Source organism: Chiloscyllium punctatum, chromosome 30, assembly GCF_047496795.1.
Source record: "Chiloscyllium punctatum isolate Juve2018m chromosome 30, sChiPun1.3, whole genome shotgun sequence".
Taxonomy (NCBI): Eukaryota; Metazoa; Chordata; class Chondrichthyes; order Orectolobiformes; family Hemiscylliidae; genus Chiloscyllium; species Chiloscyllium punctatum.
The window spans coordinates 25,555,521-25,576,380 of NC_092768.1; the positions used below are offsets into that span (position 1 = coordinate 25,555,521).

General features: G+C 43.7%; 1 protein-coding gene across 1 annotated transcript in view; it reads right to left on the reverse strand.

The window, feature by feature from the left end:
* The window catches only part of LOC140455114 (uncharacterized), a 30,057-nt gene that overhangs the window by 6,181 nt on the left and 3,016 nt on the right, over nucleotides 1–20,860 (reverse strand). Inside the window, 7 exon segments of the mRNA XM_072549772.1 lie at nucleotides 9,956–9,978; nucleotides 10,509–10,742; nucleotides 10,837–10,932; nucleotides 11,020–11,454; nucleotides 14,802–15,349; nucleotides 17,899–18,011; nucleotides 20,335–20,357. Of these exon segments, the coding sequence (XP_072405873.1) occupies nucleotides 9,956–9,978; nucleotides 10,509–10,742; nucleotides 10,837–10,932; nucleotides 11,020–11,454; nucleotides 14,802–15,349; nucleotides 17,899–18,011; nucleotides 20,335–20,357 (1,472 nt within the window).

Consider the following 20,860-nt stretch of genomic DNA (forward strand, 5'->3'; position numbering starts at 1 on the left):
CTCAGCTCTGGAATTCCCTCTCTAAGCCCTTCCATTTCACATTTCTCCTTTAAAATGCTCTAAAACCTAAACCATTCATTTGTATTAAAATCTCCATGTCACTTTTTGCTTTCTAGTTCTGCTGTGAAAATGACTTGAGTCCTCATATTACAGTAAAGGGGCAGTGCAAGTACAGAATTTTCCTGTCATGTTGGTTAACATACAATGCGAGGTGCAGTATAAAAAAGAACGACTCACACGCTTTTGAAAGTGTGATTGGTCAGGCTAGCCAAGGTCCATGCAGGGGGTATTTTTTTTAAGTTGAAATTCACTCATGACACATGGACATCCCTTAGCTGGACTAGTACTTATTGCCTGTCATCAGTTTCCTTTTGAGAAGGTGGTGGTGAGCTGCCTGCTTGAACCTCTGCAGACCACAATTCTGTTTGTGAGTAAAGTCCAGGATTTTGACTCAGCGACTGTGAAGAAATGGCAATATATTTCCAAGTCAAGATGATGAGTGGCTTGTAGGGGAACTTGCGTGCAATGGTTGGATGGCTATTGGAATAGGAAGGGTTTGGAGGGATATGGGCCGGGTGCTGACAGGTGGGATTAGATTGGGTTGGGATATCTGGTCGTCATGGACTGGTTGGACCGAAGGGTCTGTTTCCATGCTGTACATCTCTATGACTATGAATTTGTTGCCCTGATACTTCTCAATGAAAGTGATCATTAGTTTGCAAGGTGGTATCTCCGGATCTTTGAAGAATTTATGCAGGCATTTATAGTGGCCTGTCTCTGCCGCTTCCGGTTGTCAGTTCCAGCTGACCGCTGTAGTGGCGTTAGTAGTGGAGGGATAGGATATTTTGTGGATGATGGACTGCTTCGTTCTGGAGGGTATCAAGCTTCTTGAGTGTTGCTGGAGCTACACTCATCATGCTGGCAAATGGGCAGGATTTCATCACAATCTTTATTTATGTGTTAAAGATGGTAGTGTGAAACTATAATTTGTCTTGCAAACATTTCGTCTCCTGTCTAGGTGACATCCTCAGTGCTTGGGAGCCTCCTGTGAAGCACTTCTGTGCTGTTTCCTCCTGCATTTATAGTGGCCTGTCACTGCCGCTTCCGGTTGTCAGTTGCAGCTGTCCGCTGTAGTGGCTGGTATATTGGGTCCAGGTCGATGTGTTTGTTGATAGAGTCTGTGGATGAGTGCCATGCCTCTAGGAATTCCCTGGCTGTTCTCTGTTTGGCTTGCCCTATAATGGTAGTGTTGTCCCAGTCGAATTCATGTTGCTTGTCGTCTGTGTGTGTGGCTACTAAGGATAGCTGGTAGTGTCATTTCGTGGCTAGTTGGTGTTTGTGTATACGGATCGTTAACTGTCTTCCTGTTTGTCTGATGTAGTGTTTTGTGCAGTCCTTGCATGGGATTTTGTACACTACATTAGTTTTGCTCATGTTGGGTATCGGGTCCTTCGTTCTGGTGAGTTGTTGTCTGAGCGTGGCTCTTGGTTTGTGTGCTGTTATGAGTCCTAGTGGTCGCAGTAGTCTGGCTGTCAGTTCAGAAATGCTCCTGATGTATGGTAGGATGCCCAACATGTGCAAAACTAATGTAGTATACAAAATCCCATGCAAGGACTGCATAAAACACTACATCGGACAAACAGGAAGACAATTAACGATCCGTATCCATGAACACCAACTAGCCACGAAACGACACGACCAGCTATCCTTAGTAGCCACACACACAGACGACAAGCAACATGAATTCGACTGGGACAACACTACCATTATAAGGCAAGCCAAACAGAACAGCCAGGGAATTCCTAGTCTGTGGATGAGTGCCATGCCTCTATCAACAAACACATCGACCTGGACCCAATATACCGGCCACTACAGCGGACAGCTGCAACTGACAACCGGAAGCGGCAGTGACGGGCCACTATAAAAGCAGGAGGAAACAGCACAGAAGCGCTTCACAGGAGGCTCCCAAGCACTGAGGATGTCGCCTCGACAGGGGACGAAACGTTTGCAAGACAAATTTCCAGCTCGGCGAACAGAACCACAACAACGAGCACCCGAGCTACAAATCTTCTCCCAAACTGTGAAACTATAAACTTCAGAATTTTAGTAGGTAATCATGGACTAAAAGATCAACAAAGGTAAACTGTTACACACAAACAGATCAGCAATAACTCTATCTGTTTGCAGTAAATTGCTCAGGGACAAAGACAAGCTGTTACATGGAGATTGAAAGTAATCAGTCATGTGTGGGAAAATAAGAAATCAAGGCTACATAAACAAAACTGTTTTGATAACTGCTTGATAACTGGCTGCTTTATGCCACAAGGATAAATAACAGCCGTGCTGAAGAATTTAAGGAGTCAATTGCAAGACAGTCTAGGTCTTCAAACAGACAGTTGAGGTCAAATATAACAAGGAACAGAGGACTTCCTTCTGATAAGGAAGCAAATTGCAGACTCAAGCACTCCAAAGAGTAATCAACATTTTGGATGAAAGAATCAAAACAATCATCAACTGTGCCACATCAATGACCTTAAGGATCAAAAACTGTGCACAAATTCTTCAGCAGAACTCTGGAGAACAACACTGCACAAGGTTCAAATCCTAGATATTTGGGAATGGGATGGCACAGTGTCTCAGTGGTTAACATTGCTGCCTCACAATGCCAGGAACCTGAGGTCAATTCCAGCCTTGGGTGATTGATTGTGTGGAATTTGCACATTCTCCGCATGTTGTGTGGGTTAATTTTTGGGTGCTCTGGTTTCCTCTCACAGTCCAAAGATGTGCAGGTTAGGTGGATTAGTCATGTTAACTTGCCCATTATGTCCAGGGGTATGCAGGCTAGGTGGGGTAGCCATAGGAAATGTGGGGTTGAAGGGATGGGGGTGGGATGTCCTCCATTGGGACAGTGTGGACTCATTAGGCTGAATGACCTGGATTCTCCATTCCATTCAGAGACAGGAACTGTTCGTTGGATGTCGAAGTGTAGGCTGTGCTTCTCCAGCACCATATCAGGCAGCATCCAAGGAGCAGGAGAATTGATGTTTTCGGCCATTCCTGACCGGCTGTGCTTTTTGGGAACCACACTCCTTGACTCTGATCTCCAGCATCTGCAGTGTTCATTTTCTCCCTCTCAGTTGGTTGGAATCACCGCTAAATTTCACCATTTATCGGGTAATAGCTAAGTGGGGTTGGGAGGCTTAAGTTGTTTACTTGAGGGTCCTTATTTTGGTTGCTACATGCAGTAAAGTTTGAATCATTGTTTCAGTATTTCATGTGTGAGAATTCTCAATAATGAGCTGGATGAAAGGTAACTTGCGGTGACTTGCCCACAATAGTGGACAGATTTTCGGGAGTTAGAGGAGTTACTTAGTCCAGTATTCCGATCTTCAGGCCTGGTCTTAGCCAAAGTATTTTTATTACAAGTGTAGTTCAGTTACTGCTCAATGTTAAACCCCATGATGTGGAAAATGGGGGTTTCAATGAATATTGATTGGTTTATTTAGCCTCACTTGTACTGAAGTGCAGTGAAAAGCCTTGTTTATGAACAGTACAGACAGATCATAATAAGCAAGGATGTACAGATAAAAAAAACTTAGACGGAGTCATACAGGTTACAATGTACAGGATGTGCATGAGATAAGATTACCATTAACACGATGAGCATGATTTGAGGCTAGAGAGTTAATTCATTGTTCTCATAACAGCCAGGAAGAAACTGTTCCTGAACCTGCCAGGATGGTGTGTGCGTTCAGGCTTTCGTATCTTCTGCCTGATGGAAGAGGCTGTGGGAGATCAATACTGGGGTGTGATGGGTCTTTGATGTTTACAGCTTTACAGTGGCAGTGAGCTGTGTCAATGGAGTACATGGATGGAAGATTGACTTCTGTGATGGTGTGGGCTGTGCACACCACGTTCTGTAGTTTCTTACAGTCCTGTACACAGCAATACCAGTCCTTTTTCTGCACCCTGACAGTATGCTTTCAATGGCACATCTGTAGAACTTGTTGAGGGAACTTATGGACATGCCAAATTTTCTGAGCCGTCTGAGGAAGAGGCATTGTTGTGCCTTCTTGACCATTGCACCAATGTGAGAAGTCCAGAACAGATTGTAGGTTATTGTCACTCCAAGGAACCTGACACTTTCCACCCTCAGTTCTGTTGATGGAGATGGGGATGTATTTTTTTAAGATTTGATTCCCTGCAATATGAAAACAGACTCTTTGGCCCAACAAGTCCACAGCAACCCTCCGAAGAGTAACCCACAGACCCAGGCCCCTACCCTATATTTACCCTGACTAATGCACTCAACACTATGGGCAATTTAGCATGACCAATTTACCTGACCTGCGCATCTTGGATTGTGAGAGGAAACCGGAGCACCCAGAAGAAACCCGTGCAGATGTGGGGGGGACGTGCAAACTCCACACAGACAGTTGCCTGAGGCAGGAATTGAAACTGGATCCCTAGTGCTATGAGGCAGTAGTGCTAACCATTAAGCCACCATGCCACCCCAAAGGGCACCCCAAAGATGTTCTCCTTTCTTTCTGAAGTCAACATTCTTTGTTTTGCTAATGTTGAGAGAGAAAGATTGTTCTCATTGAACCATGTCACCAAGCCATCTATCTCCCTTCTATGTTTTGACTCGTTGTTGTTAGAGATTGGCACTACTATGGTTGTGCCATCAGCAAATTTGTAGATGCCATTCATTTGGAATTGGCAACACCATCATGGATGGACAGGGAGTACAGTACAGGGCTGAGGATACATCCTTGAGGAGTTCTTGTGTTGTGCAGTATTGTGGAGGAGGTGCAGTTGCTTATCTTCACTGATTGCGGTCTGTGGGTCAGAAAGATGAGAATCCACTTGCAAAGAGTGGAGCTGAAGCTGTAGTCATGCAGTTTGAGATCAGTCTGGAGGGGATAATGGTGTTGAAGACGGAGCTGTCATCAGTGAGCAGGAATCTGATGTAGATGTACTTGTTAACCAGGTGTTCCAGGCAAGAGTACAGGGCTAGAGATATGGCAGCTGCTATGTAACTGATATGGCAGTAGACAAACCGTAGAGGATCGAAGCAGGCTGGGAGACTGGTATTTATGGGGGCCATGATCAATCTCTCGAAGGACTTCACGATTATTGAGGTCAGAGCCACTGGGCAGTAGTCATTAAGGTACATTGCATGTGCTTTCTTAGATGTGGATGATGGTACAGGTGTAATATGAAGCGACAGTGGGTAGATTGTTGCTTTTAGAGATCACCATTTGGCTGATCCAAATAGTTTTGCCCATTTCCAGCCTATGCCTGGATATTATATATGTCTTGCTGCACTTGGGTGAGGACTGTTTCCTTACCTGAGAGTTCCTTAATGCTACCAAATATTACACAAGTACTATCAAACATTACAAGTTCTGTCCTTATGGTGGAGACTAGATCATTGCTGAAGCAGCTGAAGATGGTTGGGCCCAGGACACCATCCTCAGGATATCCTGCAGCTAAGTTGACTGACCTCCAATAACCACGCCAGTCTTCCCATGAGCCAGGTCTGACCCCAAACATGGATGACCATCTACTGGAAAAAAGGGCCATGTGACTGTCTCAGGAACAGGGAAATGGCCACCATCACACAAACTGCCCAAAATCAGGACAGTGATCATCTCCAGTTCTGAATCAGGTTGTATTATGTACAGGTACTTTGATTACAAAATTGTAAGTAAGCTTTATACAATCTGATACTAATCTAATAAGGCCAACATGTACTTGTAAAGGTGAAGGGTGGGACAAACAAGCTCGAGACCCTTGATGTAAAAGGATATACAAAGGGATTGGTTAAGAGAAACAAAGGAACCTTATGGGACATACTGATGCTTGAAAAAAAAAGCAAGTGGCTCCAGGAATATCGAAAGTGTATGAGGTTGCATCAAAAATAAATTAGGAGAGCAAACAGCTAACACGAGAAGACACTAAGGGTATCTTTTGGACACTCCAAAAGATGTTTCCTAAGTTTATCAGGAGCATGAGAATAACTAAGGAAAGCTTAGGGACTGTTTTAAGACCAAAATGGCAACGTATGAAACCAGAAGATATCGATGTGATTTTAAATGATTACTTTGCATCTGCATCCACAGTTGAAAAAGATAATGCGGGTCTATAAATCTGGTAGGAACCTGTGATATACTTGAATTAGTTAGTATCAGAGAGAAGAGAGGTATTTGTACTTTTAACAGTCTTGAAAATGAACGAAGCCCTCAACTCAGATGAAAGGTATCCCAGACTGAATCCAGGGTAATTTGGTAAATTGCATCCAAATTGGCTGAGTGGAGGAAGCAGAGGGCAATTTTCGGAGGGAAGCCTTTGTCCCGTGGTATATCATTGTGGATAAATCCAAAAAGGTTACCTTTAATTCAGCTACTTAAGAAATCTCATAGTAAAGAATTGAAATAATGACCTAAACTTGCAAGTTAAGCCTCCTAACACAACTTGGTCATGACCTGATGATCCACTCTGAAAATGTCCAGGGTTTGATCCTTATGCAGAGCTTCCTTCGAATTTCTGCGACTGACTTGTTCAATTCCTATGGAATTTCTTCACTTCCAAGTTTGTATTGTGGCACGACTGATGATTCAATTGATTATTTCATCCCTAAACATTAATTGCATTTCCAAGAACCTCAAGTCTGTAGCTTATCAGAAGTAGCTCCCCTGTATCTTGCTTCATTTAGGGTTAGCTGTCTATTTGAAACACAACTTTTCCTGCAATTAGCCCCTTCAAAACTATTTCTGCAGGTAGAATTAATTATCTATTTGTCATAAGACAGATTATCAAGCAATTATTATCTCCCCTCTCCCAGAGGACAGCTTGTTTTTGTCTATTTCTTGTCAGAGATGGTTAATTCACATGTTGCTTTTAATTCCTTCATATCACTTTCTCCTTGCACCATTCATGTCAAGAAACAGCTTATCCCAGAAGGAGTTATTGCTGATCCTTTAAATCTATGAACAGTTATTAATACTGTGAAGTTTACATTGTCATAATATGAGAGTTCAATTCTGTGTCTCCTTCTGTTTGCTGAGTACATTAATGCTTTAGAGTTGAATAAAGAAGGTATCATCAGTATATTTGCATTGGCACAAAAGTTGGTAATGTGGTAAATTGCAAGGAGGAAAATGTTGGTGAAGATGGTCAGGTCAGATGGACTGAGCAGTGGCAGTGGAATTTAATTCTTGAAAGTTTGAGCTGATACATTTTCAGACTGTTAACAAGGCAAGGAAGTTGCACATTAAATGGTTGGAGCTTGGGAAGTAGAGAGGATCAGAGGAATCTTAGGTGTGGATGTCCACATATGTTAACACAGCAGGACAGGCATATCAGTAGTTAAGAATGAATCTGGGTTCATATATTAGTTGAAACATTGAATACAAGGTTATGCTGAAGCTGAATAAGAATTTAGCCAAAGCTGGAGTACTGTGTGTAGTCTGGTCATGACACTCCTGGAATGATGTGAATGCACTGGAGGGAGTGCAGGATGAAGTCTGGGCAGGAGCAATTCAGCTGAGTAGAGAGATTTGATTAAGGTGGAGTTATTTTCCTGAGAGCAGAAAGACTTGAGGGAGGGCTCCAGTTGAAGTGTGCAAAGTTCTGGGAGGCATATACAGTGGGAGATTTGGAGTAGCGGGGATATTAACCAGGTCACAGACTGATAGTAAGGAGCTGAAGGGGTGTGAGAAAATCCTATTTCACTGAGAATGTCGATAGTATGGGGAACTCATTGCCTAAAAGGGTGATCATGGCAAGAACACAAGATATTTAAGAACTATGTGGATAAACACTTGAAGCACTAGAGCATATATTGGTATGGGCCATATGCTGGTAACTTGGTTTAGAATACATCAATTGTTGAAGGATCAAATGAGAACTGGGGAAAAAGTGGGGTCCATTCTGGTCCATAGTGTTAGTTTATGCACGGAACCAGAGGGCGAAGACATGATTTGAAATGAATACATTGTGTCAGTTTTCATGATGGCAGAGACAATGTAGTTGTAGAAATCAGGTAAAGAAACACTGATTTAGTTTTAAAAATTAAGAATAGACCGCAAAGGATACTGTGACTGCACTGACTGGCTGAAAGGTAGATAAGTCCCCAGGGCCAGATGAAATGTATCCCAGGCAAAAATCAAGATGGTGGAGGAGTAGGATGTTCCAGCTGGTGCTCTGTTTCTTTTCTTTTCCTCCTTTGATTCCATGTTCGGATTTGTTTCCTTTTCTTCTTTCTTCTTTCTTCTTGGTTTAGTGGCCTGTGGTGGTCTCTCAGCCCAGTGCCTCGGCCTGATGCTGCAGTGCCTTGTTAGCCCACAACAGGCTCAGATCAGATGGGGAGATTTTTTCAGCAGCCCAGTTCATTCTCTGAGGCAGCCGGTGGTGAGTGTAAGGCGCAGTGTGCACCCAGTGATTGGAAGCTGTGAGTGGGTCCTGTGAAAGAAGGCCAATGTGCAGGTTTCTGACTGGGCGTGTTCTGGAGGCAGCAGGTGGAGATCTGAGGCAGCAGCATCATTGGCAGCAGCAGTGGCAATGACACTGAGTTGTGAAGGAACTCCCCGGTATCTTCAAGTGCTGGCAAATGGCACTAGATAAGGTTAGGATATCCAGTCGGTATGGATGAGTTGGACCGAAGGGTCTGTTTCTATGCTGTATATCTTTATGGCTCCATAGCATAAGAAACAAGAGTAGGCCATCTGCCCCATTGAGTCTGCTGTGCCATTCAATATGATCATGGCTGACCTTTTATGGCCTTGGCTTTACTTATCTGCACTGGCATCGTAACCCTTAATTCCTTTGCTGTTCAAAGAGTTATCTATTTGAGCTTAAAAACAAAGAGGAAGCCTCAAGTACTTCACTGGACATGGAATCTCACAGGTATTGGGTTGTTAAATAGTGAGGAGGATAGCTTGGGATTACAGGAGGATATAGACAGGTTGGTTAGATTGCCATTCACCACTGATCAGACATTCTGTCTGAGCAAGTGTGAGATGTTGCAATTGTGCAGGATAAACCAGGCAAGTGAATGTATGTAGAAAGGAAGGACCCTGGGAATCACAGAGGATCAGTGGGACCTTAGTGTGTATATCCACTGGTCCCTGAAGGTACTCAGATAGGTAGACAAAGTGACTTAAAACGCATATGATATTGTTGTGTTTCTTTGTCGAGACACAGAGCTTAATTACAGGATGGTAATGCTGGAAGCGTATAAAGTGTGTTATGTGCAGTTCTGGAATCCAGATTACAGAAGGGATGTGATTGCACTAAAGAGGATGCAAAGGGGATTTACCAGGATGTTCTCTGGGCTGAAGAGTTTCAGTTATGAAGAGAGATTAGACAGACTGAAGTTGTTTTCCTTGGAGCAGAGGAGACTGAATGTGGACATGATTATGATGTATAAAATAATGATGAGCATAGACAAATGGTTCCCCTTGACTGAGGGATCAATAACCAGGGGTGCAGATTTAAGGTGTGAGAGTGTGGGGGGGTGGGAAGAGTAGGCTGGGAGGGGGTGTGAGGCATATTTTTTTTCACCACGGGAAGTGGTGAAAATCTGAATTCACTGTCAGTAAGAATGCAAAATGTTTGAAACCCTCAAAACATTTCAGAAGCATGTAGACGTGGTCCAAGGTGTACCAGGCAATGTGCCAAGTGTTGGAAATAAGACGAGAAAAGGGAGACATTTGTTTTTGACTGACAAGGACTCAATGGGCCGAAGGGCCTGTTTTTGTCCCTTAATTCTCTATTCATCTTTCTACTTACTGTAACTAAGTTTTTTTTAATAACAACTCCGTTTGTGGTTCACACCGGAACTAACTAACGCTCTATAGCTCCGATAATAACCCAGGAAATAACCCCATAGTAACCCGTCCCTGAGTTATTGAGCAAACTGTGCAGAGTTTCAGTAAAGAGCATGTCCTACCTTCTCTTCCGACAAGCTGCCTCCTGAAAGAAATGAATCACAAACAGTGAGGATGGTAGTAACAGATTTCAGGAGGAGACAGACAGGCTGCTGAAATGAGCAGACACAACACGGAAGTGTAAAGTGATAGATTTTGGAAGGAAGATTGAGGAGAGGGTAAAATAAACTGGAACTGACCATCAGTCCCGCTCACCAACACAGTGACTCTCACACTCCCTCTGTACCAGACACAGCCACACATTCTCCACATGGAACTGGAACTGGATTATAATGGGATTTCCAGGAGATAATTAAACTGGGTGGAACATGGAGATAAGAAAACAAGTAAAAACACCACAACCCATTCCAGGGAGAATGTCTGTATTCCCGAGATTCTGCAGACAGTGTGAGAACGGTATTTGTACCGTGACAACGGCAGAACGGCTCAGACAACAACCCAGTTGAATTTTCCTCCTGTCCATTTCAATTGAGCAACATTAATTAAACATTTCTCATCAGTTATTTTGTAACCGGGCGACGTTTCAGGTAACTGACCCGCACTATATTCCCTCACCTTCAGAAATATAAGCTCGTCTTTTTGCTCCATCTGCTTCTGCAACTTTGAGTGTTCCTCCTCAATAGAATTTAAATTCTCCTGAATCTCTCGAAGGTTTTTCTCCATTGGTTCCACAACCCTCTCCTCTTCTTCCCTGAGATCTCTGAGTAAACGCTGCTCTTTCTCAGTGAGAATCTGGTGCATTTTAGTGAACTCGGATGTGATGTGGGTCTGCAGACTGCTCGCCTGTTCCTACCAAAATGAAATGCAAAACATCATAAACGTGCCGCGATAAAGGGAACAAAACTAACCGAGATCCCAGAGAATCAGCACAGGGAGAGCTCACCCTCACTTCGGAAATCTTCCGTTTCTGGGTCAGTTCAGCTTGGAGAACCGCCGATTTCTTCTCTGTGAGAGAATGTAAGGCAGATTTCAGTTTAGCCTGGAATTGGAAGAGAAATCGCAGCATGAAACTGTCAGACCTTGAAACTGTGACACAATTCACAGCTTTTAAACATTTCCTCTTTACCTTGTATATTTTAACTCCTTCTTTAATCTCTATGAAGCGGTGCCCTCTGTGTTCCAGTGCAGTGACACACATCACACAGATCACCTTCCTATCAGTTTCACAAAACAGCTCCAGTTCTCTCTGATGTTCCTCACAGTGCGGTTTACTTTCCTTCTCTTTCGGATCCAGCTTTAATGTTCGAGCCTCCTCGGCCAGATTCGCTAAGGCCCGATTTACCCTGAGGTTTCTTTCCGGAAACTCCTCTCTACATTCCGGGCAGGAGTTTATCTCCTTCTTTTCCCAACTCAGGGTGATACAGGAGCGGCAGAAGTTGTGTCCACAATCCAGTGTAACCGGATCGGTGAAGAAATCCAGACAAAGGGGACAAATTGTCTCCTCGGTCAGTCTCAGGAGCTGTTGTGCGGTTGCCATGTTCACACTCAGCACTTCCTGAATCTACCTGCTTTCAGTTTCAATGTGAAAGAACACATTCAGTTCAACGATCTCACGAGCAATTATTCCAAACCAATTATTCAATACTCAGAGCAATTATTCCAAACGAACCGAGCAGCAAATGTGCCCATTTTGAACCAGAATGGATCCACCACATCTTGCAGGTCCAAAACTTCGCCTGCTCCTATGTCTCTATTTTGGTTACATTAGCAGCTATTACCAACCAATGAGCGTGTGCTGTCACTCTCGTGCTGGGCTTCAAAATGTCCTGTTGAAAAATCTTTCCAAACGATGTGCCAATAAACCCAACAAAATGTACTTTTTCTACTCTGCCGTGAGTTCCCTAACTGCCTCTGCATTCCTTGATCAGTCGGGCTGTCTCTCACTCCTGTTTTTCCTGACAGGGCAGAGTTTACTTCCACATATCCACCCCCCCCCCCCCCTCCCCTGAAAGGGGTCCACTCAGTTAACCCATCTGCAGCTACACCAGCAAGGGGAGTAACCATTCATCTGCTGTGTCTGTGTGGAAAGGGATACACTCATGCAAACAGACAGGGAGTGAATACCGAGAACAACCAGCACAGAAAGATGTTTTCCGTCCCTGTGAAATAACAGTTGGGATTAGTTGGTCAGGAGCAATGTGTTATCAGTAGGTATTGACATAGGCCATAGCTTCACTCGTCTATCTTCACGCTCTGTGCAGTCATAGAGTCAGAATGTCAGAAATGTACAGCATGGAAACAGACCATTCGGGCCAAATCATCCACTCCAAACCAGATATCCCAACCTAATCTGGTCCCACTGCCAGCATCCGGCCCATTTCTCTCCAAACCCTTCCTTTTCATCTACCCATCCAGATGTCTTTTAAGTGTTGCAATTGTACCAGCCTCCACCACTTCCTCAGGCAGCTCATTCCATGCACGCACAACCCTCTGCATAAAAAAGTTGCCCCTTAGGTCTCTTTTGTATCTTCCCTCCCTCACCATGGACCTATGCCTTCGAGTTCTAGACTTCTCCACCCTAGGGCAAAGACTGGTTATTTATCCTATCCATGCACCTCATGATTTTATGACCCTCTATAAGGTCACCCCTCAGCCTCTGATGCTCCAGGGAAATCAGCCCCAACCTATTCAGCATCTCCCTATAGCTCAAATTGCAACACTAGCAACACCCTTGTAAATCTGTTCTAAACCATTTCAAGTTTCACATTATTTTTCCGATAGGAAGGAAATCAGAATTGCACGCAATGTTCCAAAGTGCCGTGACCAACATCCTATACAGCCACAACATGACCTGCCAGCTCCTATACTCAATACTCTGACTAATAAAGGAAAGCATACCAAACACCTTTCACGGTCAGTGCTTTACAACCTCGCACAGCCTTTCTCTTTTTCACTTTCACTTCCTTTTGAAAGTACGAAATACAGAAATCTTTCATTTCAAGAGTCCTACGGCAGCATCCAAGGTTCACTCTGCCTGCTTTTTTGTTTTTCCCTTTTCCCATTTTTATTTTGGCATCATTGGGGAAGTTGGTAGGAAGGTGCTTTGTTTGGGTTGGGAGTATGGCAGAGGCTGGTGAGCCTGGAGCTGTGTCCAGGAGGTGGCTGGCAGATGGGCGAGCATGGCAGCCTGAATGAGCGAGTTAGGCCTAGCGCCAAATGATCCGAAGACGGGCGACTTTGACGTTGAGTGGATCTGTTGTTGGTGGTTTTGAAACAGTTATGGAGTCTCTCTTGTAAATTATTATAAACTATGCAAAATGGTACCAGTGGACAGTGGAAGTTTTTCACTTTATTTTATTGTGTTTGCACTGGAACATATAGGTAATAGTAAAATCATTCATTCAAAATCATTCATTTGTTAAATACAGCTGACTCCGATGTATTGAGCTTTAACAGTAATCACCACCTATTGAGACCCTGTTCAGGCTCAGCAGATAACTGTCCCTCAGGCAGCTGGGTCAGCGACCTTTTCATGACTGAAGTGACCAAATTTCAAACTTTTAAAATGGAAAAACAAAACATGAACCAGTTCTAGTCTCACACTATCTCCAAATGCCCTCAACTGTATACTCACTCCGGCTGTGTCTGACTCTCAATGTGATCTCTCGTGCCTGAGTCTGCACAGTTTAATAAGAGTGCTTTAATACTTTGCAAAAAAAAACAAGTAATTACAATATCATGATTTAAGGATGATTTCACTGAAGTAAACAGATGATGATATTGACCAGAAATCCAGCGACCAATGAATACTTACTTAAATTCAAGTGAACTGAGTTTCATGTGGTTCAACATTCTACAGGAATGGTGTACGTACCCAAATCAATTTATATAGCACATTCAGTACAGATTATCAACAATATTCACAGCAGGAGACATCACATATACATAAGTTTCCTTACCATCAATTTTATCAGAGTACCCATGTGAACGTGACGGTCTGATTAATATTTACAAACCTGGGCAGATCCAGTTCAATGGCCAGCACTATTTAATCACTGGCATTATTGTAATATGTTGAGAATTTTAAGTTTAACAAACTGACAGTGCTATCATAATTATATGAATCAAACCCATGAGCCATTAATATCAACAGAACATGATGGAAGCACTCAGTGGGCCAGGCAACATGGGAATGACACTTGCTCACTGCCTGAGTCCAAACTGAAGAGTGATGTGAATCACAACAGCAACTGGTCTACCCTCCAATCTTCTTTGATAAAATCATTGAGATGTTCGTATTGGTGTTGCTCAGAACTGAATGCCCAGCCGGCATTAAGAGTCAGCTACATTACTTAGTGTTTAGGAGTGTTGTGGAAGCCAGCTAAACCATCCAAATTTACTCAATTGTTCAAATTTCAAAGATTTGAACCTCGGTCCACTGGAAACCAAGACCACCTCATCACCGTGAAAGTGGGAATAACAGTGACTCAAGGAATTCTTGTATTCATTGCCTTCACTTCCTCACCTTTTCTGGATCTCACTGTCTCTCTCTGGCTTGCAGTGACATGATCTGGTGTCCCCCGTGGAAAGACCCCACTGACTCTCCACAACCACCTGATGAAGGACCAGTGCTCCGAAAGGTAGTGCTTCCAAACAAACCTTTTGGACTATAATCTGGTGTTGTGTGATTTTTAACTCTACAATTGGACTTATTTGTTTCTTCTTTCCCCCAGCCCTATACAGCTCCTTGCTGATTTTTCAGTTTTCAGTTCCCAGTTCTGATACTATGGTTTATTCCCGGAATATTAACCTGGCTTCTCTCTCCACCTGTGACTGAGATCTGCCCTCATCAGTTTAAATTTGGCAGGAGGCAGGGGGATGGGGTGAAATTATGGGATGGATCTGTCAATGCCCTTTAATCCCGCAGATTGTCAGCGGGGTGGAGTTTTTCCCGCCGTCATTCAATCCCGGATTGAAGATGGGAAAGATCTTCTCAGTGAAAGTGTGGGTGAAAGTGTGGAGATGGGACATGGTGTCCGCATTGTAAAATGACACCTGTCCACCCTCATAGTCCAGGAAAACCCCGATCTTCCGGGGATTCACACTCGGGGAGAGGGGGGTCAGTGAGGGGGAGGTGGCGGCAAAATAACCATCTCTGGGATACAACCCCACAGTCCACAGTCCGGTCTCTGGGTTCAGTCTGAATCCCCGTTTCCTCTTCACAGACTCCCGGGCCACTCCCAGAATCCACCAGGTCTTCTCCCCCACCTCCACCTCCCAGTAGTGCCCCCTTGATATGAATCCCTCTGATCCCAGGACAAAGGGCAAGAGTTCAAATCTCTCCGGGGAGTCAGGGAGCAGCTGCTCCGTGTTACCAAGTCTCACACTGGTCCGGTCCTCAGACAGGATGAGCAGAGGATGTGCTGTGTTCGGATCCAGAGTCAGAGAGGCTGGAGCTGGGGGAGAGATCAAATAACCCCGTCAGAAAGGAGATGACAGAGACAATAATGGAGGCAACGTGTACGAAGAATGGGAAGGAGAATGGAGAAGGAAGGGCCGGATGGGGCAAGGGAGAGCGGAGAAGAAGTTGGGAAGAATGGGGGAGTTGGAAGAAACAATAGGAGAGATAGTGGAAGGCAGAAGAGTGTGGTGTACAGAGGGGGGAATGTGTGCAGCAAGTCGGAACAGTGAATGAGTGGAGGGAATAGAGGGGGATGGGATGTTATCGGGAGAGTGGAGGGAGGGACAAGAAAGTGCGTTGGAGAGGAAGCAAGAGAAGAGGGTGAAAGAATGGGGGAGGAGAGGTAGGTGTGGGGAAGGGAGCACTTTGTGGGGTGGGAAAATTAGGAATGGAAAAATGGTGGAATGGTAGGGGAAGGAAGAGCGGCTGAGGGGACGGAAAATAATATCGTGTGAAGGGAGGGGAGGGAGGTAGAAAGAGCAGGAATGGGGAGCAGGAATGGGGAGCAGGAAGGGACAATGCTGCATGGGAGTTGTGGAGAAATGAGATAATGGAAATATGGGGGAGAGGATGGAAGATTGGGAGTGGGGAGGGCTTGGGCAGGGAGACAAAGGGAGAGCAGGGTAGAGGAGATTGTAGAGCAGGACATGAGAGAAGGAAGAGCAGGCTTGGAAGGGAGGACGAGTGGGGGTAGATCAGAAAAAGGGCGTGGGGAGGGTAGGGAGAGGTATTAATGGGAAAGTGTAAAAAGAAGAGTGGATGAAGAGTGGGGGAGAGGAAACGTGAGGGAAAGGAGGGGGTTTGGAACAAAGGGAAGGAGTTAGTAAGAGTGCGGGAGGTGAGGAAGGGTGGGAAATATTGGAGGTTCAGTGGGATGAGTAGAGGAGGGAAGGAGAAAGAAGAGCAGGGAGGGGTAAGCAAGAGCAGGGAAAGGGATAAGAAGACTGAGGGAACAGGAGAGAGTGATGCTGGAAGAGCAGGGAAGAATGGATAGTGGATGGAGTGGGATTGGAAGGGAGAGATTAGAATCATCTCGTATAAAATCCATTCAGCACATCGAACGTATCTGTTGAATCATTTTAAGGAAACATGGTACTTCTCCTTCCCGCTGGCAGTTAGTAATGGGAAGCAAATCCTGATCATGTAAGTGACCCCCGCGTTCCACATTAAGACTATTGTGGTGCTCTCAGAGTGCGTAAAATCTGGCTGGTGTGGTTCGAATAGTGGTGATGGAGATGAGCATGGATTTCATAATTAATCCTGTGAGACCATATAACCATGTGACAGTTGAGTGGAATTAGGCCATTTGGCCCATCAGGTCTACTCTGCTATGATCATGGTGATATGTTTCTCAGATCCATTCACCTACCTTTTGCCCATGTCTTTTGATCCCCTGTGGTAATCAAGAATATTGAAGCACATTGTAGAAGAAAGTAAATTGAGAGCAAGTTCCAAATTCAGAGGAATGCAGGATGGGTTGTTAGAGCTTGGGTTGCTAAAATCTGGAAAGAGTCTTTAAGTGGATATGATGACACAACTCCGTTTACACTGTAAGCTTGTGTGGGAAACAGTGAGTAGCGGTTAAACAGGACGTGGGTAAATAGACCAGAGATGGGCTGAGAAGACATTCTCAGTAAGAATCAGAAAGCAAATCTACAGATCAGAACAAAGACTAAAAACAGTTGAATTCAGCTCAGTTGGTAAAGCCCATGTCTCTCCAGAAGAGATGCTCACACAACTGGGTTTGTCCTCCATCTTACACTGAAATCCTTTCTGATAGATTCAGCAACTCATTCAATACAATACATGAGCAAAACAGGGTACAAAAGGATGGAAGTGAAAGACAATTTGTCTGAGTTTCTGTGATGATTTATCTGACTACGATGTGAGTTTGAGTTGCATATTGTTCCGTTATGTTTCCTTTCTCCCTCCATGACCCCATGTTACTGTCACTCCCAATGAAACTCTCTCCTCACTGGAAGCAAAACAGATTATTTGCCACCCGTTCCTCAAGGACCACCCAACGTCTTTCCACACTACAAATCCATGGAAAACTGATAGGAATGTTGTAGTGAAGCCCAAATATCAGATTAGATCGAGATGCTGGTCAAATTCATGGAGGGATCAGGAGAGCTTCACTGCTCAGTTAGTGGGATCCTCATGATCTCCAAACTGCTTGTTACTCACTATTATTGAAGTTGTCATATATCTGCGCCATGTTTTAGAATTTGTGATCGTGTTAAGTATATGAACGTTAATCGCTGTTGTTTTGAACCTCGGACATTTTAAGAGGATCATCACAGCCTTCAGTGACTAGAGTAGGCAGAGTTAAAAAAATTTAACTATGTCCACCCCAGTCCAACACCGGCATCTCCTTGTCAGAGTAGAGAGTTTCTGCAGCCCCTTCTGTTGATTAACTGTCTAATTTCATCCACATTAGGTGTCTGTTAACACAAGCCCTCAAGTGACAATATATTTTCCAGATAATGTCCTGTTACACGTGTCATCTGGATTTACGATCAGGAATATTAAACTGTTTTTTACCCGGGTTAATGTCATCCATCACTTGTCTCCAAATTATGTACTGTAAAGGGCCGTTGTACGTTCCAAGAGACAAGGCGCTATCTGCTGGTGATATCCAATTGTTATCGCTAATCCTGCAAATATAAGACAATTCGTGTTAACAAATTGCACTTTGTTAGAATAAGTTATAAATAATTTATCTAGTCAGGTTTCAGCATATGAGGGAGAAAATTAAGTGTAAAATTTGTTTCCATAACCAAACAAAACACAACTTGGAAAGACAAAAAGCCATATCCTGATAAGAGATTAGTTACGAGATATCACACACCACAGGAGATGATAAAATTTCAGCCTGTGTTATTGCTGTAACATAAAAAGAGCTTGTGAAACAAAGAGAAAAGCTGAAAATATCTCTTACCTTATTTTGTAATTTATCCCACTTATTCTATGAAGATCTGTAATCTTACATTTTTAACAATTACAAAAATTTACAAATTAACAGAGAGATGAAGTATCTTTGAATCAAAGATGGCACCGTGTGTGGCAACATCATGCACTAATTCATCGTACTCCCTTACTCCTGTACTTCAGTACATGTGACAATAAGATCTAAATTGAAACACAAACTCTAGTGTTGTTGAATGAGGCAACACTAAAAATAGCAGGGGCATTGGCAATAATTTTCAATTCCTCTCTAGCCACCAGAGAATTGCCAGAGTAACGATGGACAGTTAATGTAGAACCATTATTCAAGAATAGAGCAAGGGATAAAGCAGGAATCTAAAGGCCAATCAGTCTGACCACAATGATATAGAATCTATTTGAATGATTTATGTGCACTTCAAAATTGGAGAGCATGGGTTTGTTAAGGGGAGGTCATGTCTGACCAACTTGACTGAATTTTTCAAAAATATAACCAGCAGTCCAGATGAGGGCACTGCATTTGACCAAAGCTACTTGGATTGAGCAAGGCTTTTGATAACATCCTGCATGGGAGACGGACAGTGACATCAAAAGTCCTGGAAGGCAAAGGAAATTGGCTGATTGGATACAAAATTGGCTAAGTGGCAGGAAGCAGTGAGTGATGTTTGAGAGATGTGTTTTGTGACTGGAAGCTAGTGTCTGGGGAGGATCCACAGAAATCAGTGTAGTGGTCTTTGCTGTTTGTGGTATGTATAACTGATTTAGCTTTGAAGGCAGGAAGTGATCAGTAAGTTTGAGGATGGTAGGAAAATTGGTGGGTTAGAACCTAAGAACAGAAGAATTAGGAGTAGGTGTAGGCCATCTGCCCCATTCACCCTGCACTCATTCAATATGATCATGGCTTATCTTTTTGTGATCTCAGCTCCTCTTAGCGCACTCTCACCATAACCCTAAGTTCCTTTGCTGTTCTCAAAGTTACCTGTGTTAGCTCAAGAGGAAGCCTAGCTACTTCACTGGACATAGAATCTCACAAATATTGAGTTGTTAAATAGTGGAGGAAGATAGCTTGGCATTATAGGACGATGTAGACAGGCTGGTCAGATTGTCTGACCTTGGTGTGCATACCCACTGGTCCCTGAATGTACTAAGATAGGTAGACAAAGTGTTTAAGAATACATATGAAAGTTGCATTTATTTGTCAAGGCATAGAATTTAAATACAGGATGGTGATGATGGAACTGTATAAAGTGTTGGTTAGGCCACAGCTGGAGTGTTTTGTGCAGTTCTGGAATCCACATCACAGAAGGAATGTGATTGCCCTGGAGAGGATGCAAAGGGGATTTACCAGGATGTTCTCTGGGTGGAAGAGTTTCAGTTATGAAGAGAGATTAGACAGACTGAAGTTATTTTCCTTGGAGCAGAGCAGACTGAGTTTGGACATGATTGATTATGATGTACAAAATAATGATGGGCGTAGACAAATGCAGACAAGAGGAATGTTTCCCCTTGATGGAGGGATCAGTAACCAGTGGTGCAGACTTAAGGGGTGTGTGTATTGTGTGGGGGTGGGGGTTGGGTGGATGGGAGGGGGGGGGGAGGAGTAGGCTAGAAGGGGATGTGAGGCATGTTTTTTTCACCACAGCAAGTGGTGAGAATCTGAACTCGCTGGTCAGTAAGAATGCAAGATGTTTAGAAACCCTCAAAACATTTAAAAAACATTTAGATGTGCACCTATCATGCCATGGTGTACCAGGCAATATGCCAAGTGTTGGAAATGGGATGAGAAAAGGGAGGCGTTTGTTTTTGACTGACAGACTCAATGGCTGAAGTGCCTCTTTTTGTCCTCTAAATCTCCATTTCTCTTACTACTTAGTTGCAGTAAGTATCTTCTTATAACAAAGCTGGAATGTGAACCACTAATGGAGTTAGATAATATTTCAAAGCAGCAACAATAATCAGGAAATAAACCCATAATAACCCGTCCCTGAGTTATTGAGCAAACTGTGCAGAGTTTCAGTAAAGAGCATGTCCTACCTTCTCTTCCGACAAGCTTTCTCCTGAAAGAAATGAATCACAAACAGTGAGGATGGCAGTAACAGATTTCAGGAGGAGACAGACACGCTGCTGAAATGAGCAGACACAACACGGAAGTGTGAAGTGATACATTTTGGAAGGAAGATTGAGGAGGGGGTAAAATAAACTGGAACTGACCATCAGTCCCGCTCACCAACACAGTGACTCTCACACTCCCTCTGTACCAGACACCCACACACTCTCCACATGGAACTGGAACTGGATTATAATGGGAGTTCCATGAGATAATTAAACCTGGGGAACACTGAGATAATTACAAAATGAGTATCAACCTCACAGCCCATTCTCCAGAGGATCTCAGTATTACTGAGATTCTGTAGACAGTGTGAGAGCGCTTTTTGTACTGTGACAACATCAGAACAGTTCAGACAAAAAAACAAGTTTGATTTTCCTCCTGTCCATTTCAGGTGAGCAACATTAAGTAATATTAAGAGTCATAGAGATGTACAGCACGGAAACAGACCTT